Source organism: Lynx canadensis, chromosome B4 (assembly GCF_007474595.2).
Source record: "Lynx canadensis isolate LIC74 chromosome B4, mLynCan4.pri.v2, whole genome shotgun sequence".
Lineage (NCBI taxonomy): Eukaryota > Metazoa > Chordata > Mammalia > Carnivora > Felidae > Lynx > Lynx canadensis.
In genome coordinates this window covers 44,140,555-44,157,508 of record NC_044309.1, presented here as the reverse complement: position 1 = coordinate 44,157,508, position 16,954 = coordinate 44,140,555, and the positions used below count along the sequence as shown (strand labels likewise).

General features: G+C 38.0%; 1 protein-coding gene across 1 annotated transcript; it reads left to right on the top strand.

Annotated features, from left to right (window-relative positions):
• The first annotated feature begins 8,756 nt into the window (after positions 1–8,756).
• Positions 8,757–13,924, top strand: LOC115518649 (NKG2-A/NKG2-B type II integral membrane protein-like). The gene is made up of 5 exons (XM_030322222.1): positions 8,757–8,996; positions 9,386–9,481; positions 9,963–10,016; positions 10,536–10,687; positions 13,697–13,924. The coding sequence occupies exons 1-5, from the start codon at positions 8,810–8,812 to the stop codon at positions 13,922–13,924; spliced, it is 717 nt and encodes a 238-aa protein (XP_030178082.1). The 5' UTR covers positions 8,757–8,809.
• Positions 13,925–16,954: the final 3,030 nt, after the last annotated feature.

Here is a 16,954-nt window from a genome sequence, read left to right as displayed (position 1 = left end):
GGTTACAAGAGGAACCTGGTTCCTTCCGGACGATGCATGACTGTCTGGCCAACAGAAGGTATGTGTCACTACTGCCACTATTAGTCACCTCATTTAGTGGGAGATACAAATGCTGGATGGGATGCACCTGAGGCACAACTAGTACACAATCACATCGCAGAAAACATTGGTATCTGTACTCCAACAACTCAGGGTGAAAAACAAGGATGAGTAGGAAACATATTGGAGAATTTCTTAAAATATTTAAATTCTCGCCTGTGGAAAAGTAATTAAGTGCATATACACATGTGCAATTGTGTTTGCAAATCAACATCATTTCACGTGAAACCCATGAGCATCGTGTCAAAACCCTTAATTTGCATTTGCCATTAATTATAGATACAGTTACGTTATTTGATATTTAGTTCAGCCTTAAGAAAGAGATCTTAAGATGAATCCATCAAATCATAATGGTCAAACGTAATTCCTCATACATTTGCTTAGATGAATGAAAGCAGTTTGATTTTTCATAAAAAGCAAGATGAGGCACTTTCTGTAAAATGCTAACTTAAACTGAACTATAAACAATCAAAACACTTCCTAAAAATTGAACAAAACTTGGCAAAAAAGATATTCAATATTGAAAGACATTCCTGTCTAATGAATTATGTTAAATGGTCCAAAGGATATGAATCAGTAAAGTTATTGTGGCTATTGTGTTAAAAATAGTTAAAATAACTGCTATATTATTGAGAGCTTTAAAAAGCCAGATTGAGGGGCGCCTGGGTGGCGCAGTCGGTTAAGCGTCCGACTTCAGCCAGGTCACGATCTCGCGGTCCGTGAGTTCGAGCCCCGCGTCAGGCTCTGGGCTGATGGCTCGGAGCCTGGAGCCTGTTTCCGATTCTGTGTCTCCCTCTCTCTCTGCCCCTCCCCCGTTCATGCTCTGTCTCTCTCTGTCCCAAAAATAAATAAACGTTGAAAAAAAAATTTAAAAAAAAAATAAATAAATAAAAAATAAAAAGCCAGATTGACTATTAAAGGCTTTATATGCATTCTATTTAACTTATTTTCATCCCCATTTTATATTAGTAAAAACTAGGTAGCTGGACACGAAGTAACTTTTTAAAGGTCATTCTTTGTACGTTTGAGAGCCAAAAGGAATTCCAGATTTCGTTGCCTGCAGAGCTCATTGACTGAATTATTACATTACAATTATTTGATTTATTAGAATTCCTTATACAACTAAAGCTACCCTCACTGCCTTGAGATTCATAGATCTTTCTGGAAGTTTGTACCAACAGCATTCTTCCATAAAAGTTCTACAAATTCATTTATTACTTTATGGTGTAATATATTTGCCATTATATCAATTGACTTTCTGGTGTTGTATAAATCCTTAAAACATATTTTTTTGCGGGCAGAACAGCATGGAAATTTTTGTGTGTGTCTCACTTCCATGAAATACAACCAGACCAACACTAAACCATCCTGCACACCTAGAAAACTGGTCTGAGGGGTAACACAGCAATCTGCACAACCTGAACCACAGAATTCCACAGGTACGCGGCACAGAGAGATGAACTGGGGGAGAGAGAAACTGCAGAGGGCAGGGAGCTGTTTTTGGGTCCAGAGAGAGGATGGAGATGGGGGTGGGGGAGAAGTGGGGGACAGAATACGGGAAAAGCAACCCCCCCAAAAGCAGCTGGAGAGAAAGTGGAAAAGTGGAAACAGCCGCAGGGACTGACTAAAAAGGGAGAAGGGAGAAAGGAGAGGGTTTAAATTCCTTTAAGACTATAAACAGGGAGAGCACAGAGGCTGCAACTCTGCAGCTCGATACCTGGTGGTGCTCTGGTGGGAAGAACGAGTCCCCAGGAGCAGAGTGGAGTCCGGATGTCTTCGGGCCACATGGGAAGAGCCGGTTCCCCTCCTGAGAGGACACCTGGTAGAGGGTGCGTGAGTCCCGCAAAGGCAAGGCTCCAGCGGACCCGGGAGAAAAACCACATTCGCTGGTGCTGGAACAAGGTTGCTGGGGGTGAAGTCTAGTTGCCGATGCGTGTTGTGATTTGCCTTAATCCCTGAAATGCTGCTGCTACGTGATCGCGTGAACTTTTTCTGAGGCAGGCTGGCACCCGGCTGTAGGCTCTGGGCATTGGCAGCAGCACGGTCCCGCGAACGTTCCTGGGTGCAGCCGACACCCGGCCATTGCTCAGTGAGTCCTTCCCGCAGAGGGGTGGAGCGGGTCAAAGCCGCAATTCTTCAGAAGTAAGGGGCCGGTAAGAATAGGCACATCTGAGATAAAACTCAGTACGGAGATTCTGCCTGGGGCTTGGTCACAGACAGTGTAAAAACGGGGAGTGGACGGAGCCAAAGACAAAGGACAGGTGCACAATTGCTATTCGGGAAGAACACAGTTTCAATACTGGAGATTGGGTGGCTGAGGGACGCCATTTCCACTGCTTCCACGCATGCGCATGCGCATGCGCACTGATGAGCACCGCAGCAATCCACCCCAGTAGGCTAGCAGCGCCATCTAGTGGAGAGCAGAGCTGTTACACTAAGCCCTGCCCAACTGGGCCAAGCTCACTGTTCAAGAACACAAATCTCTCTGCCTGTTTAGTTTATGGACTATAAAGTGCTTCATAGTTTGACTTTTAGGGCCAAAGAAAGTAATTTCAGTCGTATTTCAGTCTGTTTGCCGGTCCATCTATTCAATTTTCTTTCTTTTTTTTTCTTTTTTCTCTTTTTTGTTTTTCTTTTTCTTGAATACAGGAAAAGAAAAAAATTCACTTTTATTTTCAATTTTTATTAAAAATATTTTTCTTTCATTTTTCTTCTACTATATTTTTTACTTTTGTGTAAATTTTTTCAAATTCTATTTTACTTCCATCATTTTATTTTATTCTACTTCAGTGTATTCCTTTTTTCAAATTTTCTGATTTCCTTTTTTTTCTTTTTCTTTTTTTTTCTCTAATCTATTAACCCCTTTCAACACCCAGACTAAAACACACTTAGGATCTAGCATCATTTATTCAATTTTTTTGTGTGTGTCTGTTTTTAATTTTTCAATTTTAATATTTTTTTAATTTTAATTTTTTAATTTTAATTTTTATCTCATTAATTCCTTTTCTCCCTTCAAACTAACAAAACAAAGGAATTTACCCCAAAAGACAGAGAGGAATCTACCCCAAATAGAAAGAGAAACAACAGCCAGGGACTTAACCAACACAGATACAGGCAAGATGTCTGAACCAAAACTTAGAATCACAATAACAAGAATACTAGCTGGAGTCAAAAATAGATTAGAATCCCTTTTTGCGGAGATAAAAGAAGTAAAAGCTAGTCAGGATGAAATAAAAAATGCTATAACTGAGCTGCAATCTAAAATGTATGCCACGGTGGCAAAGATGGATGAGGTAGAACAATCAGCGATATAAAGGACAAACTTATGGAAAATAATGAAGAGGAAAATAGAGGGATATTAAAGCAAAAGAGCATTATTTAGGAATTAGAGAAATCAGTGACTCATTAAAAAGGAACAACATCAGAATCATAGGGGTCACAGAAGAGGAAGAGAGAGAAATAGGGGTAGAAGGGTTATGTGAGCAAATCATAGTGGAAAACTTTCCTAACCTGGGGAAAGACACAGGCATCAAAATCCAAGAAGCACAGAGGATTGCCATTAGATTCAACAAAAACCAACCACCAACGAGGTATATCATAGTCAAATTCACAAAATACTCAGGTAAGGAAAGAATCATGAAAGCAGAAAGGAAAAAAAATCCCTAACCTACAAGGGAAAACAGATCAGGTTTGCAGCAGATCTATCCACAGAAACTTGGCAGGCCAGAAAGGAGTGGCGGGATATATTCAGTGTTCTATATCAGAAAAATATACAGCCAAGAATTCTTTATCCAGCAAAGCTGTCATTCAAAATAGGAGAGATAAAAAGTTTCCCAAACAAAAATTAAAGGAGTTTGTGACCACTAAACCAGCCCTGCAAGAAATTTTAAGGGGGACTCTCTGAGGGAAGAAAACATGAGAAAAAGAAAGAAAAAGAAAGAAAGAAAGAAAGAAAGAAAGAAAGAAAGAAAGAAAGACCAAAAGCAACAGAGATTAGAAAGGACCAGAGAACACCACCAGAAACTCCAACTCTACAAGCAACATAATGTCAATAAATTCATATCTTTCAGTACTCACGCTAAACATCAATGGACTCAATGCTCCAATCAAAAGACATAGGGTAACAGAATGGCTAAGAAAACAAGATCCATCTATATGCTGTTTACAAGAGACCCACTTTAGACCCAAAGACACTTTCATATTGAAAGTAAGGGGATGGAGAACCATCTATCATGCTAATCGTCAACAAAAGAAAGCTGGAGTAGCCATATTTATATAAGACAATGTAGAGTTTAAAATAAAGACTATATCAAGAGATGAAGAAGGGAAGTATATCATAATTAAGGGGTCTATCCACCAAGAAGACCTAACAATTATAAACATTTATGCACCAAATGTGAGAACACAAATACGTAAATCAATTAATCACAAACATAAAGAAACTCATTGATAATAATACCATAATAGTAGGGGACTTCAACATCCCACTTACAGCAATGGACAGATCATCTAATAAAAAACTCAACAAGGAAATAACGGCTTTGAATGACACACTGCACCAGATGGACTTAACAGATATATATTCAGAACATTTCATCCTAAAGCAGCAGAATATACATTCTTCTCCAGTGCACATGGAACGTTCTCCAGAATAGACCACATACTGGGACACAAATCAGCCCTCAAACAAGTACAGAAAGACTGAGATCATACTGTGCATACTTTCAGACCACAACACTATGAAACTTGAAATCAACCACAAGAAAAAAATTTGGAAAGGTAACAAATACTTGGAGACTGAAGAACATCCTACTAAAGAATGAATGGGCTAACCAAGAAGTTAAAGAGAAAATTAAAAAGTTCATGTAATCCAATGAAAATGATAACACCACAACCCAAAACCTCTGGGATGCAGGAAAGGCGGTTATAAGAGGAAAGTATATAACAATTCAGGCCTTCCTAAAGAAGGAAGAAAGATGTCACATACACAACTTAACTTTGCACCTTAAAGAGCTGGAAAAAGAACAGCAAATAAAACTCAAACCAGCAGAAGACAGGAAATAATAAAGATGAAAGCAGAAATTAATGCTATGGAAACCAAAAAACAAAACAAACAAACAAACAAACAAACAAAAACAAACAAACAAACAAAAAACAGTAGAACAGATCAATGAAACCAAAAGCTGGTTCTTTGAAAGAATTAACAAAATTGATAAACCACTACCCAGTTTGATCAAAAAGAAAAAGGAACGGACCCAAATAAAGAAAATCAAGAATGAAAGAGGAGAGATCACCACCAACACAGCAGAAATAAAAACAATAATAAGAGAATATCATGAGCAATTATACACCAATAAAATGAACAATCTGGAAGAAATGGACAAATTCCTCGAAACACATACACTACCAAAACTGAAACAGGAAGAAATCAAAAATTTGAACAGACCCATAACCAGTAAAGAAATCAAACTGGTAATCAAAACTCTCCTCAAAAACAAGAGTCCAGGGTCAGATGGCTTTCCAGGGGAATTCTAACAAACATTTAAGGAAGAGTAACACCTATACCCTTGAAGCTGTGCCAAAAAATAGAAATGGAAGAAAAACTTCCAAACTCTTTCTATGAAGCCAACATTACCTTGATTCCAAAACCAGACAGAGACCACACTAAAAAGGAGAACTATAGACCAATTTCCCTGGTGAACATTAAAAAAAATTATCCACCACTACCAAGTGGGATTTATACCTGGGATGCAGGACTTGTTCAATATGCACAAAACAATCAATGTGATTCAGCACACCAATAAAAGAAAGGACAAAAACCACATGATCCTCTCAATAGATGCAGAGAAAGCATTTGACAAAATACTTTCTTGATAAAAACCCTCAAGAAAGTAGGGATATGAGGATCAAACCACAAGATCATAAAAGCCATATATAAAAGACTCAACGCTAATATCATCCTCAAGGGGAAAAAACTGAGAGCTTTCCCCTAAGGTCAGAAACAAGACAGGGATGTCCACTCTCATCACTGTTATTCAACATAGTACTGGAAGGCTTAGCCTCTGCAATCAGACAACACAAAGAAATAAAAGGCATCCAAATTGGCCAGGAGGAGGTCAACCTTTCACTCTTCGCAGATGACATGATACTCTATATGGAAAACCCAAAAGATTCCACCAAAAAACTTCTAGAACTGATTCATGAATTCAGCAAAGTTGCAGGATATAAAATCAATGCACACAAATCGGTTGCATTCCTATACACCAACAATGAAGCAACAGAAAGAGAAATCAAGGAATCTATCCCATTTCCAATTGGAACAAAAACGATAAAATACCTAGGAATAAATCTAACCAAAGAGGTGAAAAATCTCTACACTGGTAACTATAGAAAGCTTATAAAAGAAATGGAAGAAGACACAAAAAAATGGAAAAATATTCCATGCACCTGGATAGGAAGAACAAATATTGTTAAAATGTCAATACTACCCAAAGTTATCTATATATTCAATGCAATTTCTATCAAAATAACACCAGAATTCTTCACAGAGCTGGAACAAATAATCCTAAAATTTGTAGGGAACCAGAAAAGACCCCGAATAGCCAAAGCAATCTTGAAAAAGAAAACCAAGCAGGAGGGATCACAATCCCAGACTTCAAGCTGTACTACCAAGCTGTAATCATCAAGACAGTATGGTACTGGCACAAGAACAGACACTCAGATCAATGGAACAGAATAGAGAACCCAGAAAGGGGCCCACAAACATATGGCCAGCTATTCTTTGACAAAGCAGGAAAGAATATCCAAGGGAACAAAGACAGTCTCTTCAGCAAGTGTTGCTGGGAAAACTGGACAGCGACATGCAGAAGAATAAACCTAGACCACTTTATTACACCCTACACAAAAAGAAACTCAAAATGGATGAAAGACCTAAATGTAAGACAAGAAGCCATCAAAATCCTTGAGGAGAAAGCAGACAAAAACCTCTTTGATCTTGGCTGCTGCAACTTCTTACTCAGCACATCTCCAGAGGCAGGGAAACAAAAGCAAAATGAACTACTGGGACCTCATCAAAATAAAAACTTCTGCACAGCAAAAGAAGTAATCAGCAAAACTAAAAGGCAACCCACGGAATGGGAGAAGATATTTGCAAATAACATATCAGATAAAGGGTTAGTATCCAAAATCTACAAAGAACTTATCAAACTCAACACCCAGAAAATAAATAATCCAGTGAAGAAATGGGCAAAAGACATGAATAGACACTTCTCCAAAGAAGACATCCAGATGGGCAACCGACCAATGAAAAAATGCTCCACATCACTCATCATCAGGGAAATACAAATCGAAACCACAATGAGATACCACCTCACCCCTGTCAGAATGGCTAATATTAACAATTCACGCAACAACAGATGTTGGCGAAGATGTGGAGAAAGAGGATCTCTTTTGCATTGTTGGTGGCAATGCAAGCTGGTGCAGCCACTCTGGAAAACAGTATGGAGGGTCCTCAAAAAATTAAAAATACAACTGCCCTATGACCCAGCAATTGCACCACTAGGTATTTATTCAAGGGATACAGGTATGCTATTTCAAAGGGACACATGCACCCCAATGTTTATAGCAGCACTATCAACAATAGCCAAAGTCTGGAAAGAGCCCACATGTCCATCAATGGATAAATGGATAAGGAAGTTGTGTTCATTGGAACCAGAGGGAATTATGATAAGCAAAATTAGTCAGAGAAAGACAAATATCTTATGACTTCACTCATCTGAGGACTCTAAGACACAGAACAGATGAACACAAGGGAAAGGAAACAAAAGTAATATAAAAACAGGGGGGGACAAAACAGAAGAGACTCATAAATATGGAGAACAAACTGAGGGTTACTGGAGGGGTTGTGTGAGGGGGGATGCGCTATATGGGTAAGGGGCATTAAAGAATCTACTCCTGAAATCATTGTTGCACTATATGTTAATTAATTTGGATGTAAATTAAAAAAATAAAAATTAAAAAAATATATATTTTTTGCTCTTTTGTTTTCAGTGTTGTTCAGGTTTCAGATACATTTAGTGGGTCATGTAGTATTTTGCAACATATAAAATCTTTCTTTTAAAATTTAACGATGTCACAGACTTCCAAATTTATTTAAAATAAAAGATCATTTGATAGCACATGACCTTGTGGAAAATAAATCTAAGTCCCCAAATAGAAGAAATTTACTTCAGGGAATTTCTATTTGTGCTAAAACTAGTATTCTCCAATCAGAACACTCAATTTTTAACCAATAGCGGTTTTAAATTGTCCAAAAAATCATGCAGCATTCTTTTCCTAATACTGCGTTTTAATTTTAGCCCAGTTAATAGTGTTGAAATGTTTCTGCGGAATCATAAGGACAGTATTACTCATGAATTCCTTTATTCCTCTCTCATTTATTTCTTTACATTTTTCCAACAAATACTATTGTGTCAAACATAGAATAGCATAGTAAAAACCACTTATTCTATCATGAAACACTTATTTCTATCTCTACGGAAGTTAGTACCAGACTTTATATTGTTCAACTGCAAATGAGTAGCATCCCTCACCCTGCACCCCACCCAGTGTCACTGTACTAGCAATGTTGTCAGCACATCACACACACTCTTGATCAAGACCTTCAGGGCAGTTTCATCCACATTGTAGCTGACACTACTCAGCTGCAGACATGAACAACCAAGGCGTGACTTATGCGGAACTCCATCATGCTAAGGGCTCAAAGAGACAGCAAGTGCAACCTAAGGGCATGAAAAGTTCCATTTCAGTAACTGAGGAGGAGATAGCCTATGCAGAATTAAATCTTCAAAATGCCTCTCGGGTCCTTCAAGGGAATGGCAAGAAGTCTCCCTGCAAAGGTAAAACATTTAATACACACACAGTATACCTGTTCTAGAATGTGCAGTTGGGGTACAGGGGTGTAAGGAGTGAGTAGGGAATGATCTCACATATTTTTCATTTGTGAGAATCAGAACTTGAATTTGGAATACGGTACTGTAATTAAAATCTGAGAACTAACTTTGTTCAGGCATTGTTGTAATTTGTAGTCTTTACCAACATGTCATGGAGTAGTATATTTACTGTAAATGCAAGGGTATATTCTGAGAGAAGATTACAATAGCAGATACAGGTTTGGAGTCCCAAGTTTTTATGTGGGATTCCATGTGCATCGTTGGTTCTGTTTGTAAATTTTCTAAATGATTATTTCTGTGCATCCTTTCTCAGTGTTTTCATTTCTCTTTCTACTATTTATCATCATGTCCAGAGAAGCTCATTGCTGGGATCCTGGGAATCATCTGTCTTGTCTTGATGTCCACTGTGGTAATACTAGCTGTTAATCCCGGTCAGTAAGTGTTTAAATGACGAAAGGGAATATTTCACTTTAGTGGTCCTCAGTGGCTCGAAATATTTCATAACATTATGGAATTTTATTCTCTTATTTTAATGCATATAAACTCTAACTTGGAATGATTATTCTGAAGCTGTCAAAGGTAGAAATAACAACAATTGTCGATAGTATTACATATTTATTCTCATAACTCGGATTTCATAACCCAAAGACAAGGTATAGGAAAGAGACCTTATGGAGAAACACAAATTAATTCTTGAGATTGGTTACCAAATACTGTAAGAGGTGGTGCGGTTTGATTCTTTTAGGCTTTTGAAATGTCTTCCCCCGTTATTCACTTTTTACTGGTAAAAGTAATTTTATTACAGTTTTCGAATTCTAAACCATACACCAAATTTCAAACTAAGAGACTCAGTCATTACGATTTGTTTAGTTTAACATTAAGTTTGTATGAGGATTACTTTAATTGTTCTAGGTACTGACACACCGGAGCAGAATAATTCTTCCCTGGAAACAAGGATCCAGAAAGGTACAACATCATTTTCAAAATTCTGCTATTAGTATAGTTTCTATTTTGTCTCCATCTGAGGCTAGGCAAAGAAGTTAATCGAGTCTATTTGGGTGAAAATCAATTAGAAGTTCACATATAAACTTTCTGAAATAAGGATTGGCAGAGAATATACTTCTTCTGTAACAATGTGAAGAAATACTCATTTAAAATCACCATACCCATTGTTACCAATCACCTCAAACTTCCTCTTGCTATAACATGATAAGAGACAAATCATTTTACTCTCCATAAAAGTGATTTTGTTCAGTGACTCTCAGGACATGTAGAGATGGATATTTTTGTGTGTTTGCTTTATATGGGCACATAAATTAGGATGAGAACCTGACCATTCTCTGTGAGTGTGTGTGAGCCTATTTTATTTATACCATCCTGGGAGGATGCGTAGATATGTTATGTATACATATGTATATACCCATGCAAAAATTTTAATTTTGTAATATTCAAAATTTTTGATAATATCTCATAATCTTCTTCTAGCACATCACTGTGGTCATTGCCCAGAAGAGTGGGTTACGTATTGCAACAATTGCTATTACATCAGCACTGAAAAAAAAACATGGAATGAGAGTTTGATGTCCTGTGCTTCTGAAAACTCTAACCTGCTCTCCGTAGATAATGAAGAGGATGTGGTAAGATTTCAAATGCTTCCAGAGTTTATTAAAAGCTTATCAGTTAATATTGTATTTGTAGAGCTCATCCATATTTTTGTAAATATTTGTACTTTATTTGTTTTGAAGTCTGTTTATAGTTTGGGTATGATATTTTATGTATACTTTTATATCGTTACTGCACATTTAATAATTTCCAGTTCTTGCTTTTCATAGAAAACCATGTTTCTATAAATGCCCTTTAGCATGAAATAAACTTTACTATTTAATTTTGACGCATCAAGGAAGGTAAGTACCTGATTGCACAAATTGAACACAAACTAGTTAGAACCACGCAATTACAAGTCAGATCATGATGTAGAAGTTAAGGGTCTTTATTAGCCCTACCCATTTACATTATGAAGTATCTTTGCTTAATTTTGGACTTTTTCTCAATGGAATCATGCAGTATGCATTGTTATGTGTGTCTCCCTTCGCTCTCATATGACATTTGTAAGGCACTTGTATTATTGCATTTGCCTATAGTTTGTGAATTTTCACTGCTGTCTTCTATGAATATGACATTTTATTTTTTATTTTTTTTAAACGTTTATTTATTTTTGAGACAGAGAGAGACAGAGTGTGAACGGGGGAGGGGCAGAGAGAGAGAGGGAGACACAGAATCAGAAGCAGGCTCCAGGCTCTGAGCCATCAGCCCAGAGCCCGACGTGGGGCTCGAACCCACGGACCGCGAGATCGTGACCTCAGCTGAAGTCGTACGCTTAACCGACTGAGCCACCCAGGCGCCCCAGAATATGACATTTTAAAATTTATTTTCACAAATTTAGTTCCCTTTTAGTATGTGGATATTATGAATAACTTTTTATGGAAAGCTTTTTCCATGGCTTTTTTTCACATATTGTGTTGTACTTATAACTTATATATGATGCATAACTATATAGTATATGACATATTGCATTTGCTTATAAATATTACACTTATCATAAGAAAATACAAATCTAGAAGTATAAGATAATTGTCCTTATGGGTATTTATAATACATTTTCTTCTAAGCATTAGAATGAAATTACACAGTTACGTGTATATTTCAATTTATCACCTTATTCCAACATTTTTCTAATGTATTGCGTAAACACACCATGTACAAAATAACCCCTTAATCTCACATTCACTAGTGAAAAATTAATGTAATAATTTCTGATGATTATATAACAGTACCATTTCCTGTGAGAATGCTTGAGTGTATCTCTTGCCCATTTCTCCCGGACAGTGTCACTTTTCCCTTCTTAGAAGTCCTCGTCCAATTTTAGACATGAGCTCTTTTTTGAGTTTGTAAGACGTGAATAGATTTTGGATGCTGTGACTATCATTTTTACCCTCACATTGAAGGTTTTAATGACGCAAATGCATTAATGATACTATAGTCCAATTTGTCATTTTGAATGGTGGTGATTATTTTGGACCTACTTCAGAAGTTAGTCAATGTTCAGGACTATCCTGTCCTATGTTACTTTCTAAGATTTAACTTTTCTCTTCATGTCTTTATTTTTTTTACTCTTAATTAAGGTTTATGACCTACTGGAACTTTCTTTTTGGTGATGCTGTGTTTGTCATGCTGTAAGAAAAAGGTTATACTTTTCTACATCATGACCTACTTGATGGAGCATAATTTGTAGCAGAGTGGATCTTTTCTTCATAAATAACTTTACATATGTACTTATATGCTTTAATCTGCTTTATATAAATAATGTAGATATCATACATCTTTATATAGATGATTACATTTTCAGAGATCATAGTCTACACAGTCTATCACAACCCACAGCAGTTTGAGTAAAATGTAGAGCCTTACTTTCTTTTATGGCCCCTAATGTTGTCCCATTCATAATATAATTGTCTTAAATATTTCTCTACTAAAATTTAGAATCAAACTGATTTTATAATTTTGCTTCAACTGATTTTCCCTCAAATATGAAACAATTTAGAAAGCACGAGAGGTGAAGGAAGTCCATTAGAACCAGTGATCTTTTTATTTTCTTTTGTTCTTTCTTCCTGAGATTCCCTGGTTCCTTCTGTTATCAGAAAACTGCTAAAGGGAATTATTTTCAGAGTGGGTCTGGTGGTGACACATTTTTTTAAGCTTACTTATTTTGAGAGAGACAGAGACAGCACGATTTGGGGGAGAGGGTGGAGAGAGAGAGAGAGACAGAGAGAGAGAGAGAGAGAGAGAGAGAGAGAATCCCAAGCAGGCTCCACACTACCAGCACAGAACCAAGTGCAGGGTTTGAACTCACAAAACTGTGAGGTCAGAACCTGAGCGGAAACCAAGAGTGGTACACTTAACTGACTTGAGCCACCCAGATGCCCCTGGTGACAAATGTTCTTAGTTTTCCTTCACCAGACAATGTGTTGATTTCCCCTGCATGCCTGGGTGATATTTTTGTGGGTTAGTCAATTGTTTTTGATTGGAATATGCAGTTAGTGTCGAAAACTTTTGCCATTCTGGCATGCCCTTTTTCTGTTATTTTGACTGGAGAGAAAAAAACATTTTGGGGACTTCCTTTATTTATTTATTTATTTATTTTTTCAACGTTTATTTATTTTTGGGACAGAGAGAGACAGCATGAATGGGGGAGGGGCAGAGAGAGAGGGAGACACAGAATCGGAAACAGGCTCCAGGCTCTGAGCCATCAGCCCAGAGCCTGATGCGGGGCTCGAACTCCCGGACCGCGACATCGTGACCTGGCTGAAGTCGGACGCTTAACCGACTGCGCCACCCAGGCGCCCCTGTAAGAATAATTTAGAGTGAGGGGTGCCTGGCTCAATTGGTTGAGCCTCCAACTTCAGCTCAGGTCATGATCTCACAGTTCGTGGGTTCGAGCCCCATGTCGGGTTCTGTGCTGGTCACTCAGAGCCTGGAGCCTGCTTCAGATTCTGTGTCCCCCTCTCTCTCTCTATCCCTCCCTGCTGGCTCTCTTTCTGTGTCTCACTCAAAAATAAATAAACAGTAAAAGGAATTTTAAATAAAAGAATATGTCAGAGTTAAAGGAGAGTACCGAAAGGAGCAATCACTGGGAAGCCAGGCTTACTCTACGAAGACAGGATTTAGATGTCACTAAAGACATTGTTGCTACGCACAGCTTCATGGCAGACATGCTTCCTGGATTGGCCTGGGACAGAGCAGCTCCACGGTCCACTGGTGAGGATAGATCTCAGGCTGTGACCGGCAGGCAAGAAGAACCCACACCAGAGTGTTAGGAGGCACAGAGCTGAGGGCAGGAAACTGATGGACAGGCCACCAAAACTTCTTCCAGGCTGAATACACAGGACTTCCTGCAAGCATGCGGCTGGCAACCAAGCCACGGTGGCCAAAGGAGGGAAAACACCATGAAACCAGGAAGAAGAGGCCTTTCTGCTGCACCGTCTCTCCATTGTCTTTTACCGACAAAAGTCAACATCGTGTGAGATGACGAGGGCGAGAAGTTTACAGGATGTAACTCCATTATCTGAGAACGGAACACCGAGGGTAGATTTGGAGCTGAGAGTACTAAATTGTTAATGGGCACTCAGGGTTATCATGCAACAACCACAGGGTTGCTGTCTAAGAGCCATTCAGATCTGCCCACTTCCTCAGAGAATGGAACCGAGCTGTACCTTCTGAATCCATTGTAGTGCAGCGTTTTTAGTGATTAGTTTCATTTTTTGGTAAAGACTGGTATCTTCATCGGATAATAACCGGTGTCCTTCGACACGTTTTCTTGTGTGTTGTTCTCCTCACCTAGATTGTACATAGTGTGGAACATATCCTGTTTTCTTAAATGTTCCAGATCCTAACTTTTGCCACTCTTTACTACAATGCCTAGGAAATACTTTAATGGGAAAAATAGTGTTGAATAATAAAGAAAACAAGAATTAAAGGCATAAAGAGTTTTCTGTGGGTCAAGCAGCTGGTTATTGACAGAATTGGGGAGACCCTTGAGTAATTTGATAATCATTCAGAGATATTTCTACCCTAGTTCGCTCACAAGAGGGTAAGGGTTTACCTTTGATTATTGTTTGCCAAATAACTTACTGTTTCATATACATTCATCTCTCTGAATGTAGCCTTCCTTATATTCTCTGTATGTAGTCCCTGTACTCATATAGAAAAATTATATGAGTATTTAAAATTAATTTCATACAATATGTAAATGACAGCTGTAACTAATTGCTGAAGTCGTGTTACAAAAAACTCAAGATTGCATTGATGTTTACAAAGAATTTAAACTTATTTTTCATTCAACCATTTAGAGTCTGAGGGTGTTTCAGTTGATGTAGGCTGGGTAAACATGAACTTGGCTCCATACAGATTCAGCTCAGATCTTTTTTATATATTTTATTCTTAGAGGAGTGGATACCTGGTATATGACCTTTTATAACAGAGATTAGTAGCTCTCAGAGGAGTCAGCAGATATGTACTTCTTTTTTTTAATGTTTATTTATTTTTGAGAGAGAGAGAGAGCACAAGTGGGGGAGGAGTAGAGAGAGAGGGAGACACAGAATCCGAAGCAGGCTCCAGGCTCCGAGCTGTCAGCACAGAGCCCAACGTGGGCTTGAACTCACGAATCGCCAGATCATGACCTGAGCCAAAGTTGGATGCTTAACTGAGTCACCCAGGCACCCCAGCAGATGTGTGCTTCTTAATTCTTGGGCCCTAAACTTGTAAGGTGTCCCTTTCTTACATTATATTGTGAAAGAAGTCACATGACCAAACATGTCACTAAGTGTCTGCGAAGTATATCTCCTTTCAAAACAGTCAGATGGAAGAAATGTAGATCACTGAACTATAACCTAATCTGCTATTATAGGTATAGGAATATTTTTGTCATATTTTATGAAATAGGTAAGCATGTTTGTAAAGACAATATTGGAAAATAGTTAAAACACTTAGTACTTTAAGCAACTTCCTTTCTAGATTTTTGTTTCCTCTGTACCCAATATTCTCATAAGGTAGTTTTGTATAGTGGTAAACATCATCATATAGATGCTTTCACCAGGGTCCTTGATCAATGTAAAATGGGGAGTAAGCAGTAGAGCATAAAGTTTAAGAACGTTAGCAATGAAACCAAGTCATTTCAATGTGCTTTCAGAAGGCACATTGTTAGTCTTGTGACTCAGTTATATAACTACTCTGGCTCAGTTTCCTCTCCAGTAACATATGACAGAAATAGTATTTTATTCAGAGAGTTACTTGAAGGGTATTTGAAAGCACCTGTTGGCACTCAAGCATTCACTAGACCTCAGTCATTTTTACTTAAGTCTTTAGTCTTTAGTCTTCAGTTCCACCATCTGATAGGAGGATGTTCCATCATCTGATAGGACTGTAATTGTAGCCACCTAATAGGGCTGATCTGAGGAATAAATAATGTAATACCTAAAGATTCTTTAAATAAAGTATAACCATACCGAGTTCTTGCTGTATGTCCTCTTTTCGTATTTTGCTTCCCAAATATTCAGTAAACTCTGGTTCCAAGAGGACTCAAAGTCTCAAACTCTGCCTTCCTCTTTTCACCCATCCAAATGTCTGCCGTCAATATGTTAGTTTAATACGGCACCAAAAATATTACCTCATTTGACCAACTCAATCATATACATCAAAGATATTTGCATGTTAAACAAAGTTTTTGAGAAAGTCAACATGCCACGTATGAACACTAAACAAGAGTCGTTTTTTTACTGGGCAGGCAGTCCCATTTTGAAATCAAGTCACATTCACTGTTCCTTTTCTCGGTGATGAAGAACCCTTGTTTCCTTCCACAGTTGTTTTGGATGTATTTTAAGGCCATCTTTTTCTGGAATTGAAGACATTTGAAAGGAATTGTCAAGGTTGGACAAGATAGCCTAATTTGATTCGTAGATTTAAGAAGCCTACGGGATCCTAGGGGAAGAGGAGACTGATGTGCCCTCTTCTTTCCAATGTTGGAGTATCCCATCCACACGTATGTATCTCTTACCATTAAGAATAGAGAAAGGTTAGAGAGAAGCTGCTTAATACATTCTGAGGTGGAATACCTCCCAATTTTCTCCCAGAGTACTTTTTACATGTCTAAAACTGTGCATAAAAAGGTGCCTAAAGTCTTACAAGTACCTGTAAGAATCCATGGAAACCATTTGGTAGCGTGATCTCAGGTTAGGGGATCCACCAAAACCACTGGAGATATATATATAAATATGGAAGGATATTAAGAGGGTGTTAATCAAGAGTGAATTCAGAATAGAAAGAGTCCTGCAGAAGCCAGGGATATAAAA

What these genes read in the sequence shown, in the direction of transcription:
- LOC115518649 (XM_030322222.1), top strand. Translation starts at nt 8,810, where the DNA reads ATGAACAACCAAGGCGTGACTTATGCGGAACTCCATCATGCTAAGGGC. An exon ending in AATACTAGCTGTTAATCCCG is followed by an intron (nt 9,482 to 9,962) that starts GTCAGTAAGTGT and finishes TAATTGTTCTAG; the next exon opens with GTACTGACACACCGGAGCAG. An exon ending in GGAAACAAGGATCCAGAAAG is followed by an intron (nt 10,017 to 10,535) that starts GTACAACATCAT and finishes ATCTTCTTCTAG; the next exon opens with CACATCACTGTGGTCATTGC.